Raw genomic sequence first — 16439 nt, forward strand, 5'->3', positions numbered from 1 at the left:
CAGGAGGTGTGTATGGCGCTTGGTACAATGGAGGCTTCCATTCATTTTTGTGATGATTTGACATTCTTTACTAGATGTTAAGTGTTTGAGCACACATCCTGCTAAAGAAAATGCTTTGGGGTAGAATCTCCTCAAAATATGTGTATTTTTTCTTCATGACTCTTCAATGATGCATATAATATAAACATATATGAAATATAGAAATTGATAAAAGAATGGTAAAAAGTCACAGTATAAGCAGTGCTTCCTGCATCCCCATGCACACACACCAACGGACTGCACACTGCTCACTTGGGGACTGCTGGCCTCCACTCCAGGTCCTGCAGGGTGGGCACCTGGGCCGCTCAGCTCATCTTTGTCTTCTCACTTTCTAGAGCGATTGATTCCCCTTGAATATTTTTGGATCCTATGAATGAACAGTTTGATGAATCTTAGACTCCAAGGCACCTTCAGTGGTCAAGCCTCACGTACCCCTCATTGGAGGCAAGTCTGCACAAAATTCCTAGGAGGTGACACTCGACCCTTGACAGTATACTCCCAGTGACAAGAATTCACTGAGGTCCCTTTTCTACTCTGAGATCGGTGTACATGGTACAGAGACGCCCGCCGTGTGTCTGCCCCAGTGCTGTCTCTGGGCAGCACTCACAGTGGATCTGCAGCCACCCTGCCCAGGCGAGAAGGCAGAGCTCCATCAGCAGCCAGTGATCGTGCTGCCTGCCTTTATGAACAGTCATTTGCTGGATACCACGCCGCGTGCTCAGAGCTGGCCTTCCGAAGGATGCAGAGAGCACAGCACAGAGCCCTGGGCATTCGCCGGGTAGTCATTTCTTCAGTGTAGTGTGCCCTGCTGTTTTAGTGCCTAATTCAGTCCTCTCGGTAGCTGTTGTCTGAGTACAGACAAGTCTGTAGCATTTCAGGCTAAGTTAAACACACTATGCATAGCTGAATGCTGAACTTCAAATGTGGCCAATGGGAGTCACTGGGATTTTTGTATCCAATCTTAATCTTTTACATTTATTAATGTTACCTAAACTTTTACATCAGTTGTTGCTATTCACTTATATGTACTTCTCAACTAAAACTTCTAATTTTTTTTCACTTGCTATCATGCCAGATTCCTCAAAATACTGTACAAAATCCCATACTTGTACAATGAATTTTTAAAGCATAGGATATTCTCTTTAACCAAGTTAAATATTTACATGTTAGATTTAGCCTACTCTTGTGCCCAATAAAGATATTTTAGAAGTATTGATTTCCATCCTCCCATATACAGCGTTGGCCATTCTTACTAGGTTATACTATTTGCATATTTAATCACTGTGCTCATCTATGTCATGATAAGATCATTGATCACTGTCAAGTGAAATGCCTACAACTCATTACTTGAGACCCCCATTCATCAGCACTCTTTGGGTTCCTCACTTAGCTATTAATCTAGTCTACTATTATCTAAGCTGCATTCTCCAGTTCATCTCTGGACACCACAGAGCCTTGATCAAAGTCTCACTGAGGCTGTGCTACATCATGTTTGTGAGAATGCCTTGATTTAGCATCATGCAACCTTGACAAGAAAGAGACTGCGTGCTTTTAGTGAATCAGAGAGAACCTTATTCTTTTCCAGTTATTCATAAATAGTGTGTCCATTTAGACTTTATCATACAAAATAATTGTTTCTATGATCCTAAGCTCTTACTATCTGTTTATCAAATACTTGCTGACCAATAGACAGCAGCCGTGAAATCAAGGTGGCAAATAGCACACAAAATTCTACTTCAGTGACCTGGATTCCCCAGTATATATTCACCAGCACTCGAGGGAAATTGTTACTGAGAATCTGCCGCACAAAGAAGTTTAGAAATAATTCTGACCTTCAAGAAACTCAATCTAGTAGCTGAAACTATTTCATGAACAAAGAACCAAAGCATAATGTTTTCTATCAGAATAGAGGCACATAACATAAATTGCAAATTAATTTAATTTTGGAAGCATATACTTTTATAGGTTGGTTTTTTAAAGTATTAATTTAAATGTATTAATTTTTCAAAAGCCCCTAGTATCAACACTATAAGTGGATAGCCAATGTCCCATGGATTGCTTGTGGCTTACATGAAATTAAACACTGCCTGGCTCAGTAAATACTGAGTAAGGCTCCTCAGGAAGGCTTCTGGAGTATGTACAGGCAGACTTAATAGTATATTATTGGGCTCTCTCTTGAGAAGGTTACTGAACTATATCTAAATAGTTAAGAAAAATTATTGATTTTACCTAGCTTTTGACCCCTGAAATCATGCATTTGGGAACCTGTTGCATGGTCTTATGGTTAATGATTCGTTCCTGTCTCTAGCCCCAGCCCCTCCTCACATATTGCAGCCATCACAAACAAAAAGTAGAAAGGGAAAAGCAAGTAAGGGGATACAACTAAAACCAAACCACATTCTGTTTTATCACTTTTAAAATGATCTGTGTAAACGAAGGGTGCCAAACTGAGCTGTATGTTAAAGACTATAACTCAGATTCAGATATCCCTGAAACCATAACTTACATTTCCGTATACTGATCACCAGAACTAAGCTTATCTTTCTGCCACATTATTTAAATGTTTGTGTGATTAGGAGTTAGGTTCAACAGTTGTCTACAGAATGGGATCCCGAATTTCTACGCACCCTAGAAGACTTGTCAATAGCAACAATGTGCTAAATCAAATCTTATTTAGCTATAAACATGGAAATGTCAACTGACATAGTTTTCTTACCTGCCATGGAATTCAGGTGGCCCTGGCTCCCTTCGTGGGTAACCGCTTTCATCCTGCCTCTCTTGAGGACGGCCTTCACCCTTGTGTTGCATCATAATCTGAAATGGCTTTTGCAGCTCTAGACTTGGTGCCTACTTTCCAGAGAGAAGGAAGTCAAGAGGGGCAGATGGCCAATGCAACATTCTAGTCAGGTTCATCCCTTTGAAAACATTTCCCAGAAAGTCCCCACATCTTTTCATTGGCAAAAATTGTTCAGGAAGATGTTGAAGACTAGCACATCATCTTGCCAGTCAACACAGTCAAGGACAAAGGAGTTGTAAGTTGCTTTGAGGATCTCGCTGTATGCAGTCCACGCACATATTACTTCCAGATGACTTCTCTCCTTTTTTTTTCACTTCCCTTTAATAATGCAGAAGTTACAGATTAATGGTACATAGCCATTTTGGTCAAATATATTCTCAAGCACTCCCTGTGGGAGGCCATCTTCATTATGGAGACTCTCTTTCATAGCTCAGATAGAATATTTCAGCCTGAATAATGTCTAGTATCACTTACAATGGTACCTGGGGTATATACATTTTTAGTTCTCATGATCACAAGGTTTTGTTTGAGAAATTCTAAGAGCTATGATGGATATTTTTTTAAAAAATGTTAACAAGAAAGCTCTGTAACCAGATGTAAACAGCTGAATTGGAGCATATTTTGTGCTATTGGGCAGCGTAGGGGCCGAAATTTCTTCATCACGAACAGTGTTAGTTTCAGTGAGGCAGCATTTCACTAAGCAAAGCTTTTCCTGTACAGCTCATGCTCCTATTGCTATTGGTCAAGAGTCTTCTCCCTAAATTAATTGTACTTTACTTTAATAGCATTTTATCTCTTACTTCTCACTTGTGACTTTGTGGAACCTGTATAGGGGGACTTGAACTGTGAATACGGTAAACTTCTTAGGGATCTATTTCTAAGTTCCTATCAACAGAGCTAAAGTGATCTCATTTTTCAGTTTGAGTATCCCAGTGATAAATGCCATTTCCTTAGAGACTTAACTCATCAGCTGAACAAAGCAATCAGATTTTTTTATAGAGTATATTGCCATCCATTTTAAGTGACTTCTAACCAATAATGAGAGAAATCTTAATAAAGAATCTCTGTGACCAGCTAAGTGCTAACAGTAAGGGGTATACCATTAACTCTCCTCTCCTCCACCCCTCTCTACTTAAAACTTGATGTTCTCATTGTTTGCATGTTCTGAGAGCACTGCTCTTGGGACTGTGCTCAGTTATGTCAGACTAATTTGTCAGCTTCCAGGGGTGACAAATGCAGAGAACCTTGTCCTTTAAGATGCATGAACTGGGCAAAGAAAGTTGATACTAGGTGACCACTGATTTCTAAGAATACCCCCATTCTCACCTCTGTATTGAAGGGATTCTTGCCACAGGATTACCCTGATTTCTTAGAACCATCATTTAAACATGGACCTGAATGTTTAAAAGTGACTTGAATCTTGGGGTATATACCTCTTAATAATTCTGTTTACTTTGGGGAAGCTAGAAGGATGTGTGAAGTATCCTCAGTTATTATAGAAACTAACAAAGACAGCACATAAGAGTCCCTGCTTTGTAACAGATGAAGTTGATAACTGGAATGATGATAATGATGATGATGATCATGATCATGATCATGATGATAATGTGTGGTCAAGGTGAGCCAGAGAGGCTATGGGAGGAGATGAGGGAGGCACTGGATGCATAGCTGGCTGTCAAAGGAGTCTCCTTGAAGGGACCGTTTTATTATTCCTTAGGGAAAAGGTAGACATTAACCAACCATGTTCAAAGGGCCCCAGAGAAAGCCTGGCATATTTAGATAACCGCTAATTCCAGAGCCACTGCAGTGTGGTGTGTGAGGACCAGCTGGAGCAAGAGGTGAAGGTCAGAACCCACTGTGTGGGTCAGGGCCAAATGTTCCAAGGTAAAGCAGCTGGACTAGCTCAGTGGCAACAGGGAGTCCATGAAGAGACTCTCACGTTCAGAGTAATGACAGGTTCTGTCGGGTAGGACTCCAAGTTTACAAGTAAGAAACTGGAGATGTGGAAAAAAATTTGGTGACACAGGTTGAAAAAGCAACCATTCAACCCAGATCAGATCCTAAAACCTATGCATAAGCTTTCAGCTCTGCTAGGATTTTTCAAACTCTAGGTCAATGACGGCGAACCTATGGCATGTGTGTTGTTTTTCTTTTAAGACAAAAGATGTTCATGTATGAGTTGTTTTTTTCCAAATTGAAATCTCAGTATTCTGGTTTCGTTGCAGCATCAGTAAGTGCATAAGTGGGTTTGGGGTTGTAGTTTGGGCACTCATCTCTAAAAGGTTTGCTATCATGCTATCAGTCACAGCCCATTAACCCGTTAATACATCTTACCACTAATTTAATGGGGTCAATGAATATTTTTAAACAAAATAGGACAAAAATAATAGAAAATATAATTTTATAGATTGGAATACATGTAAGAATTATTTCATATTTTCATTTCAGTTATAAATATAAATAAAATACGCCCTGTATGGAGGTATATATCTCAATACTAGGTCATGGGACAAAACATACTTCTCACTGTGGATTGCAGTAAAAAGTTAGAGACCACTAAGCATGAGCAAAGAACATGCGTGCTCCTCTCACCTGCCAGACATCTCTCCCTCATTCATTTATTCTTTAAATTACTAGATGTCTGTTATCTACCAAGCACCCTATTCTGGGCTGTGGGAATAAAAAAAATGTACCAGAAACCTTGGGCTGTGACCTCCTTCTCTGTAGCAGTACAGGATTTGTGTTGATCTACCACAGTGCTCTTGGCCCCAGTGACCCTATAAGGTTTACATTAACCTATTAGGCTAAGCCACACACCTCTTCTTACACAGTCTTTACCAGCACTAAGGACAGATTATGAAGCACCCTCTTTACAAGTTCTTCATTTAGTGCCACGTGTAATCAAGATAAGGCATGGTTAGGTCAATTTCTTTCCTGTATTTATCTTTCCAAACAATAAATAATCAGTGGGATGAGAAAGGGCAGTAACAGATAGTTTTAATGTTAGCACTCGTAAATGTCTGACATCTTAAAAGAGATGTTTAATACTTATATGAGGTACCATACATTTCCCTCTGGAGAGCTGACGGAGGATTGATAAGCACCAAACCAGAAATAGAGTTCAAGAGCCACTGCTGTTCTGTATAGGCTTTAAGTCAGTCCTGAGCAAGCACTCTGGCTTCCCTCAAATGTGGCTATTCCTCAGCCCCTCGCTTTCCTGATAGCCAAGACTTCCGTGAACAGCCAGGAGGAGTAACACTCATCAACACAGATGCAGTGGGCTTCCCAAGTCAAGGGTAGTAGGAGGCCTGGCCCGGGCCATGCTTACCTTTGAAGCAAAGCCTGGTGGGATATGCTTATCCCTCTCCCTCTATGGTTCCTCATGAAAAATCAAGCCCTGGGGACATTGCTGAGGTCACTTGCATTCACCACCAGGAGCAGGAAACATAGTTGTCTCTAAAGTCAGTTAAAAGGCAAGGCTGGCTCACAGCCAGAATCACCCTCGAAACCCATGAAACCGTGCTGTAAGCACAGTGTACATAATATTGTGCATAATACTCATATTAATTGTTACTTACATAAAAGTTTAAGATCCAGGAAGTAGAACACAGGGAAACAAGAAAGGAAGATCTGCATATGGGAGAGAATGTAGTGGCCGGAGCTTCAATTCTGAAACCTACCTTGCTCATTTTGAGTCTTCAGTCTGCTGCTCGGTGTAGCTGTGGGACTTTGAACAAATTATGTACCACTTTTATGGCTTGGTTTACATGTCTATAAAATGAGCATAATTGTTGTACCTATATCAGAGTGTTGTTACAAGTATTTAACTGAGTTAACATATAGAAATAGCAAACAGTTCCTGGCACCATTGACGTTTAAACTAATATTATATGTGCTAATACACTATTCTGCCATTAAGTTCACTATGAATTCCCTAAGAGTGACTTAAAGTTGGATAGAGAAATCTCTTGTACTTGTTGCCTAATTTTTTCAAGTTATTACCTCTTGCATAAGTACAGCATAAAGTAAAACCAGGAATGTGACATTGGTACAATGTGTCGGTATATTTTTATGCAATTTTATCACACACACAGATCTGTGTAAGCATTCTGCAATTGAAATACAGAACTACTTGAATCACCACAAAGATACCCCTCAAACTCCTACTTTATTGTTACATACCCTCCTGCCAGCCCCATCCCTAGCCCTCAGCAATCTCTACACAGTTCTTCTGGTACTACAATTCTATCATTTCTAGACTGCTACATGAATGGAATCTTACACTTCGGGAAGTATGTGACCTGAGTGAGACTGGGTCTTTTCACACAGCACAGTGCCCCTGATATCCACCCAAGTTATGGGTGTCAATAGTTCATTCCTTTTTTCCTGACAAGTAGTATCCTATAATATAGTTATACCACAAGTTGCTTATCATTGGCCTGTTAAGGGCCATTTTGGTAATTTCCAGTTTACAGCTATTAAAAACAGAACTGTTATAAATAATCACATATAGGTGTTTATGCAAATGTAAGTTTTATGCCTTCCCCTGTTCCATATATGGTTTTTATTTCCTTTTCTTGCCTTATTGCACAGGCTAGAACTTCCAGCAATACACTGAACTGCAACAGAAAAAGTAAAGCTGATTGCCTTTTTCCTGGTCTTAGGAGAAAATATTCAGTCTTTCACATGGAGGATGATGTTAGCTGTATGCTCTTGCAGATGCAAGTATTTAGTTAAGGAAGTTCTTAATTCTTAATTTGCTGAGTTATCATAAATTGATATTAAGTTTTATTAAGTATATTTTCTACTTCAACTTATATGAGCATATGATTTTCTTCTTTAGCCTGTTAATAAATTGGATTACACTTATTCCTCTTCAAACACTGAAACAGCTTTGCATCCCTAGAATAAAGCCCACTTAATGATGTATACTTATTTTTATATATTACTTAATTTTACTTGCTAATATTTTTATAAGATTTTTTGCATCCATATTCATGAAGGATATTGATCTGTGGTTTTAGTATTTTATAGTGTTCTCAATTTTGGTACTAGAGTAATATTGGCTTCACTGAATTCACATAGATATACCACCTGTCTTTTAATTAATGTTTTCTTAGTATGTCTTTATCATCCTTTTACTTTGAATATTTCTAGATCCTTTTATTTAAAAATGTATCTTTTGTAAGAAGCATAAAGTTAGGTTTTGTCTTCATACCAATTAAAATATCTGCATTTTAACTATAGAAATTATTTGTTTCATTTAATGAAACTGCATATAGTTTGTTATAATCTGTTATCATGCTATCTTCCACTTATCCTGTTTATTTTTCTTTTTTTATCTTTTATAAATAACTAATCAAGCATTTTATGTGATTTGATTTTTATCTTAGATTGTTTTTTTTTTTTTTTTTTTGTCTTTTTCCTTTTTATGGGTAGCAGGGATTGAACTCACAACTGCCTGCTTCCAAGGTAGGCGCTTATGCCGCTGAGCTAAATCCCCAGCCCAGTTTGTTGTATATTCTTTAGCATTCAAGTAATGAAACATTCTTGATTTGTTATAGTCAGGGTAAATTATTCCTTTAACAACTTCCTGGACAAATAAAACTCAAATTAACCTTTCCAATATTTTAAGTTGTGTTTTTATGTATTTTAAACCTAAAAAATATTTGTACTCAATAATATGTTGTTATCATGCTAAATGGTAAATATTCACATATTTTAACACTGGTATTTCTGTTTTTTCTTGAAATTTTTATGTGCAATAGTTTTTCTTTATTCCTTAAAATCTTCCTGTAGCATTTCTTATAATGTGGCAAATTATTCCAATCCTCATTTGTTTTTAAATATTCTTAATTCTTCTGAATTTTTAAAAATAATTTCTCTGGAAATGTAATTATCAGAATCTTTTCCCTATTTTTTGAGTTACTTTCTCGCTGATAGAACAAAGCACCTGCTACCCACAAATTAAAGCAGAAAGGTTTATTGTGGCTCACAGTTTGTAGGGGTTCCAACCCATAGTCAGCTGGCCCCAAGGCAGAGTGGCACAGGCGACGGACATGGCAGAGGAGGAGCAGTCCACGGCGAGGCAGGGGGGAGGCGGCGGCACACAGCAGCAGTCACTCTTTCCAGGTCTGTTCCATTCAGACTGTGAGCTTACTGACTGGTGCCGCCCACAGCCAGGGCGGGGCTTCCCTTATCCAACCCAGAACTACACCAAACCCATTACACCCTTAATCCTGGCGTCACACAGCCAGATCCAGGGGGCTCCAGAAAGCCCCTACCCACAAGCACACGAGACTGTGGGCGGAGCATCTAGATACAAACATTCTAACATTCTAAAGATGTCATTTCATCTGTTTTTAGTTTTCAGCCTGTTCATTAAAGTCTGTTGTCAGACTACTGTAGCTTCTTTGAAAATAGTGCTTCTGATTTTCTTCAGGTGCTGTAACACTTCTAGCTTGATTTTTATCAGTTCTTTTATCAGATGCCCTTCCTCCCCCTTTTCTAGAAATCTAAATCTAATGAAACAAAACACCATACCTTACTCTCTGGTCTGTGATTTCATTTGTTTCTTCATCTTTTAGTCTGATTTCTTTATCATTATTTGTCTTGTAGTTTACTAATCTTGCCTTCTGTTGTGGCCAGTCTTTTATTAAACCAATCTGTAGAGCTCTTACTTCTAGTTATTTAAATTTTCAGTGTTAGGTGTTTGCTTATTTCACCATGATATGCTAATTGCTTGAGGAATTATTTCTCTTACCTTGTTGCTTGACTATATTAAACTAGTTATTTTAATAACTATGTGTGCCAATGGTGATATATGAATTAACTACTGCCATGGTTTGATTTTTCTACTTAGTTTTTAGTCATTTTATCTTATCTGCTGGTATGAATGATAATTTTTTGGAATGATAATTCTGATCAAATGTTAGGCATAGTCCTTGAAAATATGTAGAAATGACCTCAAAGTGATGTTATCTTCTTCTACAGGGAATTTATTTTTGCACTTTGTCAGGCAGTTGGAGTTAGGGCATATTGTCTTAACCCATTGTTGGACCAGAAGCTGAGTTTCAGCTGTTTTGAGAGACAGTCAGCCTCCTAGTGTATACGCTCCCTGCGATTCTAACTAGAAACATAGGTTCTTTACCAGGGTTCCTCTTCCTTACGAGGTCCTGAACTCTCATTTCCATATTCCCAAAGCCACAAGAATGTCAGAATCTCTGCCCAGATTCCAGTCTCTTTGCCGCTGCTCATTTTCTTAATGTCTGATTCTGTACTCCTGGAATTAGCAAATGGCTTGGAAGAACAGCACCACAGACTATTAGGCTCAGTTCAGTGTGCTTCCTACCACTGTTCAGAGTCTGTCTTGGCCTCTCGAGACCTGGCTGCCTTGGGAATTCTCCAACGTGGTTTTGTTCTCTGTGAGCCTTTTTCAAGGTTTTCCATATTTCTGGTTACTGTTAGGGAAGGATGAATGCAATAAGCTCTTTTTCCACTACCAAAAATGAAAATCCACCACCACACTTTGTAAATGTTAGGTTTGTTATTGGAAGGATTAAAGGAATAAGTATATATGAAAGGAACATATGCAGGCTCTGGAACACAGGAGATATGCGTAAATGATTTCATTTCACCCTGAGCATACACCAGCTTTGGAAGATGTGTGAACCAGATCAGTCAAGCATCCACTGGCATCTTGGTCATTCGGGTGAGTCCTTCTAAGCAGTGGTCACTGTCGTGCTCCAGAGCACTGTCCAGTGGACCTAAGTCAGCCCCTCCTCCTGCCACCCTTCCACTCAGAGCCTCCTACCAGCTGAGCCCCTCAGGGACCCCACTTCCTGAGAGGAGGGTGGGCCCGTTTCCTCCTCTCAGCCCACGGCGTGGACTTCTCCACTAAGGACGTGCTCAGGCTCAGCCTTTCTCTCTGGCCATTCTCTGGGTTTTCTGCTGCTAATTCCACTCACTGCAGCTTCATTTCAACCCTTTCTCCTGGCAGTGAGGCCAGTGTACAAAAGGGGCCAGGGTCACGGGGGCTGATTTCACTGGGTACTTAGCAGAGGGGGAACTAAGAGGAGCAGAGCTGGATCCGAGGGGCAGAGGTGAGGAGCAGTCCAATACCAGACCACTTGGCCATGCTTGTTTCCAGCGTAGAATCTGGGAAAATACTTCTTACGAATCTATGTGATTTCCAAGTCTCAAAACTAATTCACTGGAAAACATAAAAAATGTAAAGCAGTAGACTTCGGTAGTAATTTTCAGATCATTTGAGTCTAAATGCAGTTCATAAATTTCCTTTCAGATTTCTTTTTTCTGTGAGACTGTTTCTCCAAACTTATCTGATCAAGGGTGTCCAGAATCTGTCTATATGTGTGTTTTAGGATCTAGAAACAGTCCTTATTAAAATTGTAAGAAACAGAAATGCTGAAGATGATACTGATCATGATGACGATGACAGTGAATGATAGTCACTGAATAGTCACCATCTGCCCAGCACTGAGACGTGTTACATGTGTTTTGCCGTCTACTGACCAGGGTCCAACTATCTATCTATTCTCCTAAAGCTACCGTCTTTCTTGTGGTGTTCAACAAAATAGAGTTTGAAGTGTAAATATCAATCCTCCACTCCTGGTCCCCCGGCCACATGCTGTTACAGGCTTGAGCCACCTCCTCCACCTCCAGGGTCAAGGGGAAGCTTTGTCCCTCAGCGCCTCTGGGGCCTGTGCGAGCCAGCGCATGCAGCACAGAAGCTGGCTCGTCTTTGCCATCTTCCCTTCATTTTGCTACCGCTGCTGGCTGAGATGCTGCTTCCTAGTCAGGTAGAGAATGTCAAAAACAGAAATATCCAAAAATACAAGAGTGAGGGATAACAGGAACCACTGATGATGTATTTTACCGCAGCTTAGCTCTCAGGCAAGGGCTTAGGAAACATGATGCTTTAACAGTATATGAATTCTATAAAATTTAATAAATTAATCATATTCACTCAACAAAAATTATTGAGATTGGGAGACAGTCCTGGGTCTCGTGAAACTTGAAATCTAAAGGAAATAAGCATTAAATAATTATAACTACTCCTTGAGTGCTGCCAAAGAGAAATGCAGACGTCATGACCATTTTTTTATATGGAGGGGGGGTCAAAGGTATTTCACTGGGTAAGTGACGCTTAACCAGGGACTCAAAGAGTAAACAGATGGCAGTTTGATGATGAAAGAAGAAAAGCATTTCAGGAAGAAGAGCCGACGACGAGCCAGATAGGAAAAGGGCTTGGCATAAGTGAAGACACCAAAGAAGGTCCTCTTAGCAGCACCAGGGAAAGATCAGGGAACAGAACTTAGAACTGAAGGAATCCATCTCCGTGGCACCCTCCTTCTCTTCCACAGACCCCAGAGTTACACCCTGGCACAGGCAGGGATATAGAGAAAGCTCCCCATTGTCTTCTATACCATGTCTCAGAGTACTCATTCTCAAGGCACCCAGGTCCACGCCAGCCTTCATTCCCAAAGGTTTAACCTAGCTCCTTCCCTGTTTACTCTCAGGGCTACGAGGTTGTTTATCAATCTGAAAAAAATGTTCACCACTACCGCTGAAGGTCCACTTTCCTGCCCAAGTATTTGTTCACAAGCTTGTGGGTTCACCAGAATCACCTGCAGAGCTTGGTAAACCCCAAATCCTTGGGTCCCTCTCCCAGAGTTTGTGATTCCTTGAGTTTGAGGCAGGGCTCTTAAATTTGCATTTCTAACGGGCTACCACATGAGACTCATGCCACTGCAATGGGTTTCACATTTGGCAATTTACTGGTTTCATGTCATCCTACTTTTGCAGTTTGAGATTTTCAGTTAGTGTTTCTGTAAACACAAAGCAAAAGATTCAGGCAGGGCCCAAAGGAGAAAACACTAAAATCAAAACTGGACCTTATGGGTTACTGCTACACTGACCTAAAAGAGCAAACCTTTTTGTGGATACAACTTACCTTCGACATCTTCCCAGTGCTTAGCATGTAGTAGTTACCACATACATGTTTATGAAGTAAATTCATCAGTGAAGAAATCACAGAATGGATCTAGCTTAGTAATTTAAGAAGTAGGTTTCATTTATTATCCTTTGGAAAGCTCTCATGATTCCTTTCAGGCTAAAAGACCAAATCTAGGACAATAAATTATTGTCATTCTCTTGGAATGCAGCCCCAGAAATTGCAGAGTCAAGATAATGCTTGTATTTTAAGTACTTACTTGGATTAAAAGCTGAAATGCTAACAGGATTACAAAATGCCAAGTTTGCTGAGTCTCAAATTGTTTATGCTCATGTTTGGTTCAGAGTTCTTTCATCAATCAGTACATTTCTGTTTCTAATTACAGTCTTAATTTTTTGACACCTGCACATGCATTCTCAGTAATGGCTCAGTAATTTGCACAGGTATAATATAACTGAAACGAGGCTCATAACCACTGGTATGTCACCTCCACCAAATGTCTCATGAATCCAAAGGTACTGTACCTCCATTCGCATTATGATGCGGAAAATAGTCTGCTATTTTCCCCATTTTCACTCCCATGATGTTGTAAAACATTTTTAATAAGCAACTTTGCTCATTCCAGATGTATGAAGTTTGAGTAGATGATGCAACATAATTTTCATTTGTGATTATTTATGTTTGTACTCGGAATCTCTGAAATTGGATAAAAGAAAAAGAAACATGTTCAGGATTACTGCAGTTCTCCAAAATATAATATGTGCAATCTGGAAGTATATTGCTACCACCAATCAAATGAAGTACAGACTCATCATCCTTGGAGTTTGGAGCTGATTGTGATGTAAGCCATTCATCAAACCTCAGAAGTAACCCGCACAGTGGCTCACAGGCCAGAGCCTTTAATAGATTATATTGAGCCAACCTGAGGAATTCTGATCCCAGCTTTTACCTTGGACCTTGAGCCAAGCTGAAACCTGTAAAATTGCAGGTGATTAACTAGAGTCCCAGCTAGGAAAAAAAAAGTCATGTAAGTATCAGCTAACAATATTGTTTGCCCGGATGCCCTTCTTTGCCCCACTCTCTGCTGAGATTGAATTGATTCAGATGGATGGGGTCAAAATGATTTGTCATTTCTCAATACCCGAAACTAAAGATGATCCTGGTCTGCACACTGTTTATTCTCCACCAAACAGAAAGCTTGGGGGCTCTGGGCGATGTATGTGGAATATCATTGCAAGAGTACGTTCAGTTAGGGGGCACACACCACATGTATCACGCTGCTGGGCACCCAGGAGGGCTGTGGCTGGGTTAGACACTGTGACCCCCCCCCAAAAAAAATAAAGAAAAATGTTGTTAGTATGAACATTCATTCCTTTAAAAAAAAACTCATGTAATTTTAAATGCTAATATGCATATGGTTAATTAAGAAGCCAAAATAGGCTGTAAGCTTGGTGAGCTCTAAGAACAGGGAGCGTGAGATCATTACACTTCTGCTCATGGTTAGCGATTTGTGAACCAGCTGATAATGTGCAAAATTAAGATTTTGTAAGTGGCATTTTAAATGAATGGTTAATGGCTGAAGATTAATTAAACAGGCAGAGTTGCTGAAGAAAAGCTGCTAGAAATTATGTTGATAGGCCAGTCAACTGCATGCTGAAGCGAAATCCTGATAGATCGTGACCTTTCTGTTTACCAAGAACATTTTAACCAAGGGCCGGCTTGAGGAGGGAAACTCATATGCTCCACACACCATGGAGCTGTGGCAGTGGCTTCAGGGACTCTTCCTCGGAGTGAAAGCTGCCAAGTTGGAAAGTGGACAGGAAACTATGATCAAAAGAATCTTCAGTAAAACCTCCATCCGCTTAACCAGGCAGGTTTTCTTTCCTACCTGCATGCTGCATAGTTCTCAGAGGAGGTGGAACCCGTGGGGTCAGAAGAGGCTACTCTGTCATGCTGTATAGGAAACAAAGAGTTGCTTTAGAGTGTCTTCAACCTGTGGCAGGCATTTCTCAGATCTCTGGTTCCTGGTGGTGAAAACATGGTTCTGTGCATCTGACTGTATTCTACACTTGTGTTCAACACTACACCTTGTTCATAGGAAATGCTGCAAAAAAATTTTTAAAAATTAGCTTGTCATAGCTTAACTCAATAAAGTAGACTGATGAACAGCTGCTTTCTTGAAAGTTGTCACTAGAGTAGAGCAAAGCCTTCTTTAAATGCCTCTCCACGGCCCAGTGAACAGCCACCCGCCCCGCGCCGAAAGTGCACTGGTAGGTCCCAGCCTAGGAGCTGAGGTGGAGTGGAGGTGATATAGCACGCCAGCAAATTAATCACAGCCACGGCAAATGTAATTTAGGGCAGCTGGAGAGAAGGGTTCCGAACCCCATGATAAAGATAACAAGAGAGGTGTTTTCCTATAAATTGTAAGACAGTTGATCCTAGCTATTGAAAAACTGAAAAATCATAAAGATAAAAATATATTTATCTGTTTTAGTTCACTGAGTTCACTCCCCTGCTTCCAGGCAAAGACCAAATCATGCAGGCCAGACAGTTGAGACTCTGAGTTAAAAGTTCCCTAGAGAGGGAGACCCTGCAGCCTCCCTTGGTAGCCTGTTCAAGCTTTAATCACCCTCCTAATCAAGAAGTTAATCCTATTTCCTCTCCTCCAACCTTCTTGGGGTTCCTGGAACCTATAAAATGCCCAGGAGACTCCTTGAAAGCCTTACAAAGTTAATTAGTCAATGCCGGGCTGCTCTGGGTTCAACGCTGCCTTGTAACAGTGACGCTCTGGACTTGCGCCACAGCGGTGGTGTGATTTCCGCACATCTCAGAAAAGTCAGAGGTTTTCTTCCAGGTCTAAAGGGAAAGACAGCTACTTACTGTAGCATGTTTCAGAAGTTGTTTTACTGTGCATATCTGGTAAAATACAGCTGAAGGTTGATCACATGCCATGTAATTCAGAAACAAAACAGCAGTATTTCGATAAGAAATTAAATGATGAATTAATAACATAATAACAAACACTGAATATCATTGACCCTTCACAGTTGCTAGGCCCGTACGAACTGCTTTGTGTGGATCATTAATCCTTTTGACGCGCTGGTCAGACAGCACCCCTAGTTACTCCCCAGGTACAGATGGAGAGACTGAGTTACAGGCAGGGCTGGGGACCGGCCCAATACCCTGGGACAAACCCAGTGTGCCTCAACACAGAGCCTCAACGTTTAACCACTGTGATGTGTTGATGAGTGCTTTCTTTTTAAAAAAATTACTTTCCATTCCATGAAGTTCTGTTTCATTGTCTATATTCCTTTCTCCCCGCGTATATGAAATCCATGTCTAAGAACTTTCTCTGTGGAAAGTAACAGCACATTGCCGAGGACAGTCCCCGGGTCAGCTGTCACCGCAACTACTACGGGCAGCTGAGGGGCAAATATGCGCTGCTTTCAGAAAGGCGGTAGCCGTTCACTTCAGGAACACTGACAATTCAGACCTTTGCAGTCTTGTAAAAACAGAATGATGCAAAAGAAAAGAAAAGAGGTACTTCTGGGAGAACAGCCGCCCCTGCGAGGGAGGAAGATGCAAACCTGCTTGCAGAGCCAGACGCATCTGGGGAGCCAAGATGTCCAA

The 16439-nt window shown here is 40.5% G+C and overlaps 1 protein-coding gene across 5 annotated transcripts in view; it reads left to right on the forward strand.

Moving 5' to 3' along the window:
* Nucleotides 1-16439, forward strand: part of Pard3b (par-3 family cell polarity regulator beta) — a 990158-nt gene that overhangs the window by 842178 nt on the left and 131541 nt on the right. Inside the window, exon 21 of one of the 5 annotated variants that reach the window (XM_063236627.1) lies at nucleotides 375-10350. The exons of the other annotated variants lie outside the window; for them this stretch is intronic. Coding sequence (XP_063092697.1) covers nucleotides 375-393 — 19 coding nt within the window. The 3' untranslated portion in view covers nucleotides 394-10350. Of the gene's footprint in view, nucleotides 1-374; nucleotides 10351-16439 lie in introns of those variants that run through there. 5 annotated transcript variants of the gene reach the window in all.

This window comes from Cavia porcellus, unplaced genomic scaffold (genome assembly GCF_034190915.1).
Source record: "Cavia porcellus strain 051 isolate PalLab524CR breed Dunkin Hartley unplaced genomic scaffold, mCavPor4.1 scaffold_26, whole genome shotgun sequence".
Classification (NCBI taxonomy): domain Eukaryota; kingdom Metazoa; phylum Chordata; class Mammalia; order Rodentia; family Caviidae; genus Cavia; species Cavia porcellus.